General features: G+C 47.3%; 2 protein-coding genes across 2 annotated transcripts in view; one reads left to right on the top strand and one right to left on the bottom strand.

Moving 5' to 3' along the window:
- Nucleotides 1-1,091: 1,091 nt before the first annotated feature.
- Nucleotides 1,092-6,230, bottom strand: BHLHE41 (basic helix-loop-helix family member e41). The gene is made up of 5 exons (XM_032646402.1): nucleotides 5,912-6,230; nucleotides 5,713-5,776; nucleotides 5,283-5,390; nucleotides 4,845-4,956; nucleotides 1,092-4,381 (listed from the first exon to the last, which is right to left on the bottom strand). Exons 1-5 carry the CDS (start codon nucleotides 5,971-5,973, stop codon nucleotides 3,294-3,296), a joined length of 1,434 nt encoding a protein of 477 aa, XP_032502293.1. The 5' UTR covers nucleotides 5,974-6,230; the 3' UTR covers nucleotides 1,092-3,293.
- Nucleotides 3,271-13,674, top strand: part of SSPN (sarcospan) — a 132,007-nt gene continuing 121,603 nt past the window's right edge. The window contains exon 1 of the mRNA XM_032646406.1: nucleotides 3,271-3,380. The gene's annotated coding sequence lies outside the window, so the exon portion shown is untranslated. The remainder of the gene's footprint in view (nucleotides 3,381-13,674) is intronic.

Genomic DNA, 13,674 nt, shown 5'->3' with positions numbered 1-13,674 from the left:
TGCTTAGCTCTTTGTGGGAAGAAAGGATGTTTATCAGTTCAATATAAACTTTGCTAAGAGATATGTGTATGTAAAATTAATCCGTGTAATACTATACGTGTAGAATATTGTTGACTCAAGATTCATATTTGTCGTATATTGAAAAATCACATATAATACAAAGGGTTTAGGCTAAACTTGACCGCTCTGGGTGTAGAATCCTCCTTAGCAAATTATGACGACCCCAGTCTTTTGGTTCATTAAAATAAATCAATGACCAAAATAACATTTTTCAGATGCAATACGGACAATATCATTTTGCAGTTCTATCCTCACTAACTTTATCCTATTACTATGCTAGTATAGAGGCATTTGGACTAAACAACTAATCTATAAAATCTGGTCCAACCCTAAGGTTTTTTGTTTTATTATACCAAAATCATACAAATGCTAAAACATTTTATTATCCTGACTTACTTTGCATCTTTTTTGGCTATGAAACACATGATTACAATATGACATTAACACGTAGCTCAAAATATTTTAAATGCTACTTTTTTCCATTATTCTGGTTTGGACAGAACATTTTTCTAAAGTTCAATAACTTACAATGCTCAAAAATCCTACATGGTTTTGTAATGTTAATTTTTATTGCCTTTTCCTGTGATTTATTCATGATGTTTCATGAATGCTGCCCAAATTCGGTTTATTTGGTTCAAGATGCTGCAACGGGAAGTAGGTCACTGACTGGGGGATACAACAGACCTGGCCTCTAGTGCTGGCTCCAGGTAGCTTTGTGGCCTTGGGAAGATATCTGATATCTCTGGGCTTCATTTCTCTCATATTTAAAAGGCAGGGGCTGGACAGCTGATCTCCGAGGTTCCTTCCGGCTCCACTTTCTATGACTTGCAGTTTGGTTGCCATAAAGTCAGCAGAGGGAGCACTTTTTCTACATCTCATAAATTTTGACTATTATTTCAACACCTTTCAAAAATCAAGGGGTTTGTGAAGAACATTATTGAAACTAAATATTGACAATCTTTTGCACAGTTGGTATCAAATCACAAATTTGATTATAAAGTTGAGAAAAGTCTAGAAATAATTATTTCTGTTCCTTGAATTCCATGATAAAGTCCCACAAAAGAATTATTTTATAAAGGCTAGGAAGCTAAAATATACCAAGAAATTAACCACCCCTAAGTGATAGAGTATCTATACGGGATCCAGTGAAAGAGAAGCACCAGACCACACAACAGAGGCTACCTGGTGTCAAAGATGAAAAGCTCCATCAGTCATAAAAACATTAGCAAACTGGGTCTAACATAAACCATGGAAGTGACTGGTAGGTTTTTCTTTTGCACTTTTCATGTAGATATATTGGGAACAACCAAGTAGACACAGCCAGAGCCTGGAGGCTTGCAAGAGATTGCAAATGTGTGATATCAAACCAGTGACAAATAAAGTTGTGTATCTGAGAACCTAAATGACTTTTATCCCTATATTCATAGATTATCTTAAAACTATCCGAGCATCCATTATGTCTTTTTAATTATTAGACAATCTCATAGCGTACGTATATTAAAGTTTTTATTCCTTAGTAAGAATTTTAAAATCACAAAATAGCGTGGCAATATTAATTTTAGGTAATAGAATTTGTGGAGTGCTGAAAATACTAGAATATAAAGATAATTTCTAGTTTATCTTCACATACTAAACTTTTCTAAACCAGCTGGTTTCTTGCAGACAGTGTTTATTTTTTTTAATAATTTAAGACAGCAGAAGCTTGTACCAAGCATAAGCATTGTAACAAAAGTGCAACTTTTCAGCAAATCCTCCCCCAAAGATATTTTAACTCAAAATATCATTAGCACGTATTTTCTCCCTACAAAAATAGCATGTCAGACATCATTAATTGGATGTATTAACAACTATGTACATAAGAGCCACCTTGTAGGCTAAGAGTTTAACGTTGTTTAAACACAGCGTTTGAGGCAAACAGTAGCAACAGCAGCAGCAAATGCACCAAACTGACTGAAGGACCCAGATATTTTCTTCACTCATAGTCAGACTGTTGTGTCTCACCCCTTACATAACATTCAAGTGAGATTTCTCACAGTGCTACCTTGGCAACAAACTAAAAATATCTAGACAAGGTCTTGGTTTAAGCCTTATTAAAAAAGCTTTCTTTGTGATTATCTGGTATCTGGTTTGGTCTCCAGAAAATACATAGACTTGGAGATAGGAAGGCCTCACAGGGCTTCATTCCACATCTTTACAGCATTTCCAACCCAAACGGACCAGTTTAATGCTTTCCTCCTCCACTCTTGTGAATTAACAGAATATAGGATAAATCAGTTTGGACTTGGTTTTCTTTTTCTTTTTTTTAAAGTTCAGCACACATTCTTTTTTTGTTTTTTAACACCAAGATGATACAAACTTAGAAACATGATGGATTAAATAATGACAGGGTGAAAACAGATGCACTCAATTTCATATATATATATATATATATATATATGAAATTAAGATGAGTTAATTGATTCACGGTCAATTTCTCAATAAAGTGCTAGCAAATGTACTGAGAATGACTCTGGCCTTCCTCATCCATCTCCTTCCCTGACTTAGTTCTGACGTTGGCCCAACTCCACATCTCCTTAAACAAGCGCAACTTACTAAGAGACACCATTCACACCACTTCAGAATAGGTTGCAACGTGAGCGACTGCATCCTCACCGCTTCCTCTTTGAAAAATATACGCCTCTTGAAAAGCTGAACATTATGAAATACTGAAGACTAAGTTGAATTCTAAAAGGTCCTCCTTCTATTTGTGGAAATCTTCCTAAAGCAAGCAGGACAGCTTTGAGACGCAGGCAGACAGCAGCTACCTGCGGTTCCACGTCAGCTCCTCCGCCACCTTTCCCCTACCCTGGTTCAGCGAGCTCACTCGCTGAGCAGACCCTTCTCACTTCCTCGAGAATTCGGTCCTATATTTTAAAAGACAATGGAACGTGGCCTAAAAGAAGGCAAAACTTATTACGGGGAGTTCTTTAAAGAAAAAAGAATACCTATGAGGTTCTTGTACAGCTGGTGGGAGAAGAAAGGGATGTTAGTGTGTGGAGGTTGGTGGGCGGTGAGGGATGAGCAAAACAGGAACTCCAAACGTACACAAAACACCTGTGGTTTTTTTGCTTGTTATGTTTTGTTTTCTTTTAAGCCCGTCGTGCATCTCTTACACTTCCTCCCTTGAAAACGTTAAGGGTGTTTTAACTTATGATTCCGCGTGAACCCGGGTCCCTTCTAAGCGGAGCAAGGATTCAGGGGGCTTCCTTTCCTGGCTGCGAGGGATCTTCCTGAGCGGAGCTCTCCGGGTTCCCCGGCTCGCTGCGGCCGGCGAAGGACAGGTGGGTGCGGCCGTGCGGGAGCGGGGGGTGCAGCGCCCCAGGGGGCGCCACCTCGTGCGGCAGGAGGGTCGCGGCAGCGGCGGCTGCCGCCTTCTCGGGAGGGGGCGACAACACGGAGGACAGGCAGGGGAAGGCGGCGGCGGCGGCGGCGGCGGCGGCGGCCGGGGCGGGGATGCCGGGGTACAGTAGTGGGAACGGGGCGGCGGCCGCCGCCGGGTACAGGTACTTCTCCAGGCCGCTCTTGTCCAGGAAGGGCTGCACGTAGGCGGCGGCCGCCGAAGGCGAGAGGAAGTAGAAGGGCAGGCAGAAGGGGGCCGCGGCGGCCGCAGGCTGCGCGAAGGGCGCGCCCCCGCCTCCGCCGAACGCCACCAGCGAGCTGAGCAGGGCAGCGTCGGGTCTCAGCAGCGCGGCCGGGGCGGCCGGGTCGGGCCCCAGGAGCGCGGCGGCCGCCGCCGCCGCGCCGCCCCCCAGGCCGCCGCCCCTGCGGGAATCCAGCTTCATCCTCTTGGGCGCCGGCGAGTCCTCCCCGGGGGGCTCCTGCTTGATGGTGACGCGGCTTGCCCCCGCGCCTTTGCCCTTCTCGCGGTCCGGCCGGGCCTCGGCCTCGCCGCCGTAGCCGCTGTCGGTGTCCGTGTCGTTCTCGGCGGCGAGCTCGGCGCTGGGCTGAGTCCGCTGGATGACCGGCACGCAGTGGGCGAGGGGCTCCAGCTTCTGCCCGGCGCGCTCCAGGCAGGGGGCGGCCCCGGACCCGGCGGGGGTGGCGGCCGAGGGCACGCCGGTGCCTTTGCTCAGAGGAACCTGTTGAGTCAACAGCTGGGGGGTGGGCAAGAACTGGGTGGCCACGGCGTGCAAGTGGTTGATCAGCTGGACACACCGCGGCTCCCTGGGCGTCCAGCTCTCAAACCGGGCGAGGTATTGCAAGACTTCTTTGGCGCATGTTTGAAATCCCGAATGGAACGCATCCAAGTCGGACTGAATGGGCGATTTCAGAGATCGCTCCCCTAGGATGAGGAAGGGGTGAGGGGCGGGGGTGGGGAACAGAGGAATGGAGGCGAGAAGAAAAATACCGACGTTAAAACATCTGCTTATCACGTGGGCCCTGCATTGACTAAAGTGATCTCGGTTTTTCCTCCGTATTCGAGTGATATAAGCCACCGGTTGCCCAGAGGTGGGAGGAGTGGGGAGGGGGGGAGGCGCTCTACTCCCCGCTGAAAAACCGAAGTGGAGAGGGCGCAGCCGCCACTTTAAATACAAATCTGACTCCTCTGAGTTCGGCTGAAAGCCTTTAGGATGCTTCGGGAAATGGGCACTTTCCAGTGAAGAGAAAGAGTAAGCAATTTAACAAATGAAAGTGAGCCCGTGGGCCCCAGGAAGGAGGTGGGGCTGGGGGAAGAGTCCTAACACTGCTCCTCTGTGGGCTGCCCGGCTTCCTCGGGGTGGGCTGGCTTCCCCGAACTGACTTACCATTCTGTAAAGCAATTATCTTCTGATGCTGCTGCTCCGTTAAGGCTGTTAAAGCTTTCAAGTGTTTCAAAGTTAATTCCAAGACCACTGCTTTCTCCAGGTGCCCCAGAGTCTGCAGTGCAAAAAAAGAAGGGGGCACTTGGTGACTTAAAAACACACATTTGGCTTCACTGGCTCTCCAGTCAGCACAGCAACTTAAGCAAACACTTTGAAAGAAGTACTATTCCTATACTTCTTGAGCTTTCCACAATACAGGTTATAAATGATTTCTTGCCTTCAGTTGTGAACACCTACTCTTGAGTTTGCAGGAAACTCTACCCTCTATAGCACAGGTTGTAAGGAATCTGATATTTACATTTATTCTTATATCTCTGGGAGTAGTACCAGGCTATTAACACGCCCTTGGAGAGCGGCAAAGAATAAAAATCTGCATCTTACTGTCAACTTTAGATGTTCAGGCAGTAAGTCTTTCAGCTGAGCGATGCATTCATTAATTCGGTCTCTTCTTTTCTTTTCTATTAATCTGTGCGGTAATTTGTAGGTATCCTTAATATATGAGAGTCATGGAAGAGAGAAAACAATAAGCTAAACATTCATTTACTGGATGTTACAATACCGCCGCCCCACCACCAAAAAAAAAAACTGTGAGAAACTATGCCCAAGACAACTCTTTCCTCTGGACTGCTCTGAAATGCAATTTAAATTCAGGTATGATGTTTAATCTCCCCTTGAGAGTATCCCGCAAACCACTTAAAATTCACAGTCGGGGAAGCTGGAATATATTTGCGGGCAGAGCTTCGCTGTGAAATCAATGGCCCTAATTAACTCTCCAGACAGGTTATGAGGAACATCAGAAACTTACACTTACCTTGCTATCGTCTCGCTTCATGCTCCTTTTGGGCTTACACATATACAAAGAGGGATAATCCAGTCTGCAAAACAGAAATCAGCATCAGGCATCCATTCGGGGAGGGGCTCTGCCCTCGCCCGCTCCATACCACTTTCTGGAGAAGAAAAAAATCAAACTGAAGCCTAGACAGATATTCGCAAGGGTGCGTGCACCTTACCCTATAAAATCTCTATGTTCCAGTAACTGTCTCTCTTGCAAATGAGGAATTCCTTCGTCCATGTTCCACCGCTGTCCGTTTCCTCTGTTTCGATTTTTGGGGATCTGTTCTATAATCTGTGGGACGGTAGCTTTGGGAGATCTTGGGGGGATCTGTACGTCTCCAGTCTCTCTCTCTCTCTCCCTCTCTCTCCCTCTTCAGTGCAGTGTTGAAAGTGTGAAGCGGTTGGTCCCCTCCTCCCACCGTGCTCGCTCTCTCGCACACACACGCACACACACGCACGCACACTCGCGCCGGCCCCACTGCGCTGGTAGTTTGCTCTCACTCCGGGCAGTGTTTGGCCACAGGGCACGCGCGTCGCCGGCCAGACCAGCACCCAGCTCACGTGCGGAACGTACCATCCGCGGTCCAGCCCAGAGGGGGGCGGGGGAGGAGGGGCCGGGCCGGGAGGGGCGTCTGGAGAAAGCTGCGAGGGAGGGCAAACGGCGGGAGGGGGCGGGGACACCTGATCAGGGCCACCGGAAAGGAAAAACAACTTCAGCCAAGCTATTCATCTTCCCGAGGGCGGTGCAGTCAGCTGGGGGAGTGTGTGTGTGTTGGGGGGGGGGGGGGGCGGCGCCGGGGGGTGCAGGGCAGCCAGGGCTTCCTCGGCTCGGAAGTGAGACTCCCTCAATCCGTCCGTCATTGCGGTTCAGGAACGTGAACGTGGCTTTTTGCTTTTCTACCGACTGTGCTATTGGTTTGGACCAGAAAAAGGAAAGAGAAAGAGAATTCGCGGTGGGTCAACTTCAGTCCCAAAGGACAATTTGGAGACTTGTTTGCTCACCGCTCGGTTGCCGGCGGGGACCCCTTAGCCCTGATTGGAGGTTGCCCCGAAAGGGGACAACTTGAAATCCGCTCCCTGAAGGATTTAAAATAAACGAGAATGTAGCCAGTGGGTCAGAATGTCTCAATCCAAGTGTCTTTCGGCCACACAGTGTCCCTGGGCCACCCAAACTTCCCGCAGCAGCCGGAATTGCGGTGCCACTAATCACAGCCGCAGATGACGACGTTTGGGGCCTCAGGCTCTCCCCGAGGAACGTGGCAGGGAGGGAGGGGGTGAGGAAGGGGTGGCACGAGAGGGGCTACCACGGAAAGCGATGCAGCATTATCACTCGCTGGCTAAACTCCGCCGCGCCCCGGGTGGCGCTGCGTGCCTTCCCCGCCCCCTCCCCCCTCGTGTGATAAGCGACTCCGGGAGTGTGCAGAGCCCACGTTTACTACCGCTGGCACCTCCAAAGCCTCCTTCCTTAATCTTGTCTCAAACGGGTACCAGCACAGGGCCAGCAACGTGATCCGACCTGCAGCTGCTGCCACATCACTGCGCGGGGAACCCGTGCGCGCGCGCGCTCGCCCTGCAGCCGCGGCGCCCGGCGCGGGGAAAGCACAGGCCAGCACCAGCCGGGCTACCTTTCCCCAGAGCCACCTCGGGAGCATGACTCACTGCTAGTGAGAGTTACCGGGAGGTGCCCGCAGTTGCGCACTGCCCCTGCCGCTTGGAACGGCGGACGGCAAGGGGCCTTGGAGGCCGGGGGAAAAGCGCGTGCTGCGGGACTCCCGGGTCTCCGGTCCCGCTGCCGCCGCTCGGGTCTGCCAGGGCGGGGATGGAGAGAATAGATATTAATCTCTCTATACACAGGTAGATAGATGGCAAACCAAACGTCTTTCCTTCCTGCATTCTCCCGGGTGATCCCCGAAACATTCTTTATTGCCAGTGGCGCGTGAACCAAGGGGAGAACTACGCCGAATGCACGCGCGCCAGGGCGCAGCAGGGACGGGCCGTCGCTACGTGTCCCACGGCCCGCCCCGCCGAGCGCGGGTTCCGGGGACGGATCTGGGTCGCGGGAAGCGGCGGCTGGGAGGAGGTCACGTGTCTGCGGGAGTCGCGTCTCTTCCCAGCCTCCCGGAGCAGCCGGGGCCGCGGCAGCGCTGCTGCAGTCTCCCGAGTCCTGGGCGGAGACGCGCCGCGTCTGGCTTCGTGACTCCGGAGGCGGCGGCGGCGGCGGCGGCCCAAGCTCACCCCCGCGTGAGGAGACGCTCGCGGTCCGTCCACTTCATCTGCTTAGAGGGCCCTTTAAGGTCTCTCGACTTTCTCCAAGAGGGAGGCTTATTTGCACCAAATAGGCAATTTAATCATGATAATGCTTAAAAGAAAAAGTATTTTTTAAAATCCTAATTCTACTTTATACCTAGAGCCAGCCTCTCTCGTGTTTTCAAGTGATTAGGTGATTAATTCCCTTTGGTGGGGAGGACAATTTGTAGTCCTAAAAGCGGCATACCCCTGCAGTACTGTATCGTTTGGTCCTCTCGTTCTAAATTGACACCCCTCCCCCCCAAAAAAGCAGAGGAGGCGGGGGTGGGGGGGTGGGGAGGGATGTCGTCAAGGTGAATAATTTTAAAAAATGAAATACCAGCTCCCCTTACAGGTTTCTGACGGTTTGGAGAAGGAAGAGGGTGTAAATATAAGTATGGCTGGAGTATTTAGTGAAAATGAAGTGAAGATTGGATCACTGCATCTTGGCTTTGTCGGTAGAGCGGACCAGACGCAAGTCAGACAGCTCATCAGGGCAAACCTTAGGGGGCAAGTCTGGGGCAGACTCTAAGGCAATAGGAGAAATTGGGAAGGAAGTCTAGAAGATCAGAGGTGTTAATTTTGGATGTAAACTTCCCCTAATTCAAAGACAAAGAGGCCTTGCTGCAAATGAAACCTTTCCTGTTACCACTCTTATCTCCCCTCTCCCCATGTGTTCTGTTCCAACATTTCTGTTTTCTCTTTCACTCCTTTCTTTTTCTGACACCCAGCTCAAGCTGTAAGTGGAGTCCTTTCTAATGTTTGGTCTCCTTTGTTATCCTCAGTCCTTCTTTTCTTCTTCTTCCCTATTTCATGCCCACCTTTTTATTCTTGTTTCCCTTTTACTTTTCTTTTTTTTCACCTTATATTTTTCTCTTTCTACCTTTCCCCCCATTAAATGTCTGCTTTTCCTCTTTCCCTATAGCTTTCGTTCTCTTACTTGCTTTTTGTCTTTTTCAGTTTCTCACCTTGATCACTCTTCTTGCTATTCCCTCCCCTTAAACTTGAGTCCTATTCTTTTCTTTCTCAGACTTTTGCCTTCTGTAACATCGAGGCTCTGAATGTCCCTTTGCTGCAAGGAGGATGTAACAATAGCTGACAAATATATAGCATTTAAGATTAGGGTCCAGACACCATTCTAAGGGCTTTTAATATAGTAACTCACAAATCCTTTCCACAATCTTATAAGGTAGATACTATTATTGTCTCCATTCCTCAGATGAGAAAATAGACACATAGAGAGATTACAAAATATGCCCATGGTCCCAGACCCAGGATTTAAGCACAGACAGTAGGCTCCAGTGTCTATGCCCTTCACTATTACCGCCTGATGTGAATAGGAGGGCCGAGATCTAAATGTTAACTAGCTGTTTCAGGAATGTTTTTTAATTTACCGGTGTGACTGTGCACATTTGTTGTAGTGTGTATGTGTGTTCAAATGTACTGGAGCTCATGGCAGAGAAATAAAAAGGTATGAAAAAAAGAAGGGTGGCAGTGTTTTGTCAGTAATTCCATTGGCATCTAGCTCCAAATGTATTGATCTAAACCCAAATATCTCAATTAATTGTTATAATTTCATACATATGGACAGATGGAAGTACAGTTTAGAAGAAGGCTAATGATGACTAGCAGTTCATTTCCACTGAGCAAACTAAGCCAAACTCCAGTGTGAAGGCTCAGGTTAGTAATAGGAAAGTTCACCTGTGGTGAGGTTAGAAAGGGAAAAAAACCTCCCCTGTCTAACAAAGGAACAGAAGACTAGAATGTCCTCTTTGGGTATGTTTAAAAATAGGTTGAGTCTTATCTTTTCAGGAAGGTTTAATACTGTCCTGCTGAAAGCCACGGAGCTGCAAGATGAGCCCAAAACCCCTTTGAGCCTATAATTAAAGAATTCTGTGATGCTTTGATTTCAATTAAAGATACCCATCTTTCTCCTTTTAAGGGTTAGGCTGGGAGCTGCTTCCATTGCTTTCTTTTGGTTAAGTAGGGAAATCACTACCTATAGAGACTCTAATTAAAGGAAACACTCCAGGTCCCACCCCTCTCCTCTCACCCCTGCCTAAGTATTCTAAGCCCGACACTCATTCTAGTCACCTTGTGACTTTGCAAGTTCTTATCGTGTTTGCTTGCAAAGTCTTGAATTTCCAACAGAAAGCGAACTCTCCTGGGAGCATTAACGTTTCCATGGAGAAGAGGTTTTCTGCCTTTTTAGGGTTCTACAAGCCTTACCACTCTCCTGGAGAGGTGACTAGGGTGTTTGGGATAAACTACCTGTGCATCTCTAATGGCTTTAAAGGCCCTGGATCTGCCCAGGGGTGTGGCGCCTCCTGCCTGTACTGCTGTAAAGATGTACCATCAGGTGTGCAGATGCCTTTCTTCATCACCTCTGTTTTGGGTAGTGGACAAGAATTTAGTCATTCTACGTTATTTTACATCAAAAACTTCATCAATCAGTGTAAGGAAATCTAAAAGAAAAAGTTTAGGGTTGATGCTAAAATCAAGGTGGGGACCATGGGGGGCAGGGACCAGAGTGGGATGATAGATCAGGGATGTGTGAAGCTCCTCGGAATCCCTCCTTTGGGCGTGCACACTGCTGTCACTGTTAGTGTTTTCAGGCACACCGCTGGAGGAAGGTACATCGCCTCACAGGAGGATCTTAGGAGAAGAGAAACCCCACTGCTATTCACCAGAAGCCAAATATGACTTTAAACCATTGCTGATGCTATTTGCTAAAGGCACCAGATTTAAAATCCCAGAATAGAAGGCTGGGTTTTCTAGTTGCATCTTCAGTAAATTAGCACAAGTAACCCTATTTATAATCCCTTTCTTTCTTTCTTTCTTTCTTTCTTTCTTTCTTTCCTTTCTTTCTTTTCTTTCTTTCTTTCCCGCCCTCCCTTCCTCCCTCCCTTCTTCCTTCCTTCCTGGCTGAGTTGTGTCTGGGTCTTTGTTGCTGCACATGGGCTTTCTCTAGTTGTGGTGAGCGGGGGCTACTCTTTGTTGTGGTGCGTGGGCTTCTCATTGTGGTGGCTTCTCTTGTTGTGGAGCACAGGCTCTAAGTGCACAGGCTTCCGTAGTTGTGGCACACGGGCTCAGTAGTTGTGACTCGTGGGCTCTAGAGCGCAGGCTCAGTAGTTGTGGCGCACGGGCTTAGTTGCTCTGCAGCATGTGGGATCTTCCTGGACCTGGGCTCAAACCCGTGTCCTGCATTGGCAGGTGGATCGCTAACCATCGTGCCACTAGGGAAGTACCCTGTTTAATTTGTAAAAGAACTTCAGGGGCTTCCCTGGTGGCGCAGTGGTTGAGAGTCCGCCTGCTGATGCAGGGGACACGGATTCATGCCCCGGTCTGGGAAGATCCCACATGCCGCGGAGCGGCTGGGCCCGTGAGCCATGGCCGCTGAGCCTGCGCGTCCGGAGCCTGTGTTCCGCAATGGGAGAGGCCACAACGGTGAGAGGCCCGCGTACCGCAAAAAAAAAAAAAAAAAGAACTTCAGTCTTTCTGTAGACTATCAATTAATGTGTTTTTGTGGTTGTAAACATACACATGAATCACATTTTATGTTTATGTAACATGGCTCAAGAAGTTTATACACTTATTAGTCTTTGCATAGCAACACAGAGCAGGTAATATTAAGTATAAGAAATGAATTTTATTACTGCTGAAATTGTCTGTAGTTTTGTGATTATCATAAACACTCATGCATGTGGTCCCGAATTTAACATATGCGCAATGTTCCTGGAGTTCTTACATACAAAAGACAACTAGGGGAGAGCCAAGTCTGAGACCACTGTAGGGGGATCTCCCTGGCTCTCCTCTTCGTAAGTATTTGCCTGTTCCCTCCCACGCCCAGGTGCTTCTCATACTGATTGAGGTTGATCCAGAATGAGACCGAAAAGTAGAGTGAGAAGCAGATGACAAATCCATAAGGATTTCCACAAAGTGATCCCTGCCTTTTTCTGGGTTCTCCTGGTCTAGCTGTATAGTGGAAACAAGAGAGGCTGCATGAAGAGGGAGCCTTTTAACTCCTGTGTTTCCCTTGTCACTGCTGATGAAAATCCCTAGAAATGCTTCAGAGAGATGCACGTTTGCATTATTGCGAAACACAAATAGGAATAAGATGTACTAGACAGCCACTTACCTCACCTGCCCATTAGGGGCATGGTCCTTGAATCCATTTTCAGATGGTGTCCACCCAGTGCAGAGAGCTAGCTGTAATAGAGACTGGTGCTTTATAAAGGCAACAAAAGACTAGATTTAACCTACACTTAGAACTATTGGTATAAATTTTATTCAATAGTTAAATTAAAACAAGAATTCATATATAATTACCCCAAAATTATTATGTTCCTGATATTAACTTATAATCCTCATTCACAAGGAAACTAATGGAAACCTATGCTAGGTGTGAGTATCAGTTAAGAACTGCATTTGAGCCAAAATAACAGCAGCTTAAACAAATTAGGAATTTCTTTTTTGGTCCCATAAAAGAAGTCTAGAGGAAAGGAGTCCAGGGGTAATGTGAAGTAGTAATAGTGCCATCACTATACCAGACTTATGCTCCATTCTACACCAGCTTCCATCCGTCCTCAAGATTGCCTCATAGTCATAAGATGGCTGCTGGAGCTCCTGCAGGGAAGGATAAAAGGGTGTCTACCAGCTGAGCAAGTCTCCTTTAAAGAGCTTTTCTTATAAGCTCTACCCAATGACTTCTGCTTTGCCCAATCCTATCACAAGGGACTAAAAATACAGGTTTTTATTTAAGGCTTCTCCAATAATGTAGGAAGTTCTTTAGTAAAGAGGGAGCAGAGAATGGATATTGGGTTGGCACTAGCCATCTCTATGGTGGTCCAACTAAAGGAAATAGCTTGTTCGGGTTCTCTTTTTTTTTTTTTTCTTCAGTGCGTCGTTTTTTCTCCACTATGCCATATGTGTTGGCAGTGTCCCTTTATGTATGAGGGTATTTAATACCAATTTCAGAAAATTTTCTGTCTTTCCATCTGCAATTGCACGTGTTTAACTAACTCCTTAAGCCATGGTCTTTAACATCTGTATTTTTAAGTTCTAATAATTGCAGAAATCTGCTTAGGGAGGGAATTTAAGAGGCTTTGCTCTACTTCCTGTAGAATGCACATTGCAGCTGCGTGTTTTCTGGGAAATGATTTTCTTCCTTTTAAGGTAGTGGCATCTGTCCTCTAGCTATGCCTTCTGCCCCTGGCATTTGAATTGAAGAGAGCAACTTCCAGCAAAAATGCACCTGCTGATAGTTCCCACCTGAAGGGAGTTGGATTTTGCTCTTCATCTACTTCAAGACACGTTGATATAATATACAGTGGCTTTGAGGTCAGGAGATTAGGAGAAGAGCTTTGTGACTGTGTCGGGTTCTGGAGCAAATGAGGGAGGAGAGAAGAGGTATGTGAGTACAGTAGAATGGGAGCAGCGGAGCCACTCTCTAAGGCTGGAATTGGGAGGTGAATTCTGGAAGAGAATGCAGCTTTGGAACATTTTAGTGGACAGGTATCGAGGCAGGTGTCTTACAAACATTCGTTAGTTCTCTCCATTCTTTGAATGAGGCACCACTAACTCCACTTTATAGATAGACAAACTCAGGTTTAGAGACTTCAGGTAACTTGTCTTTGCTGTGTACTAAGTAGCA

This window comes from Phocoena sinus, chromosome 10 (assembly GCF_008692025.1).
Source record: "Phocoena sinus isolate mPhoSin1 chromosome 10, mPhoSin1.pri, whole genome shotgun sequence".
Classification (NCBI taxonomy): Eukaryota; Metazoa; Chordata; class Mammalia; order Artiodactyla; family Phocoenidae; genus Phocoena; species Phocoena sinus.
The sequence above is the reverse complement of the archived record's forward strand: the minus strand, read 5'-3'. Positions and strand labels throughout refer to the sequence as shown.

Excerpts from the sequence above, each read along its gene's own strand:
- BHLHE41 (XM_032646402.1), bottom strand. The coding sequence starts at position 5,973 with ATGGACGAAGGAATTCCTCATTTGCAAGAGAGACAGTTACTGGAACAT. Across the intron at positions 5,777-5,911 it reads GAACATAGAGATTTTATAGG|ACTGGATTATCCCTCTTTGT; the intron begins GTAAGGTGCACG and ends TCTGTTTTGCAG. Across the intron at positions 4,382-4,844 it reads GATAATTGCTTTACAGAATG|GGGAGCGATCTCTGAAATCG; the intron begins GTAAGTCAGTTC and ends TCCTCATCCTAG.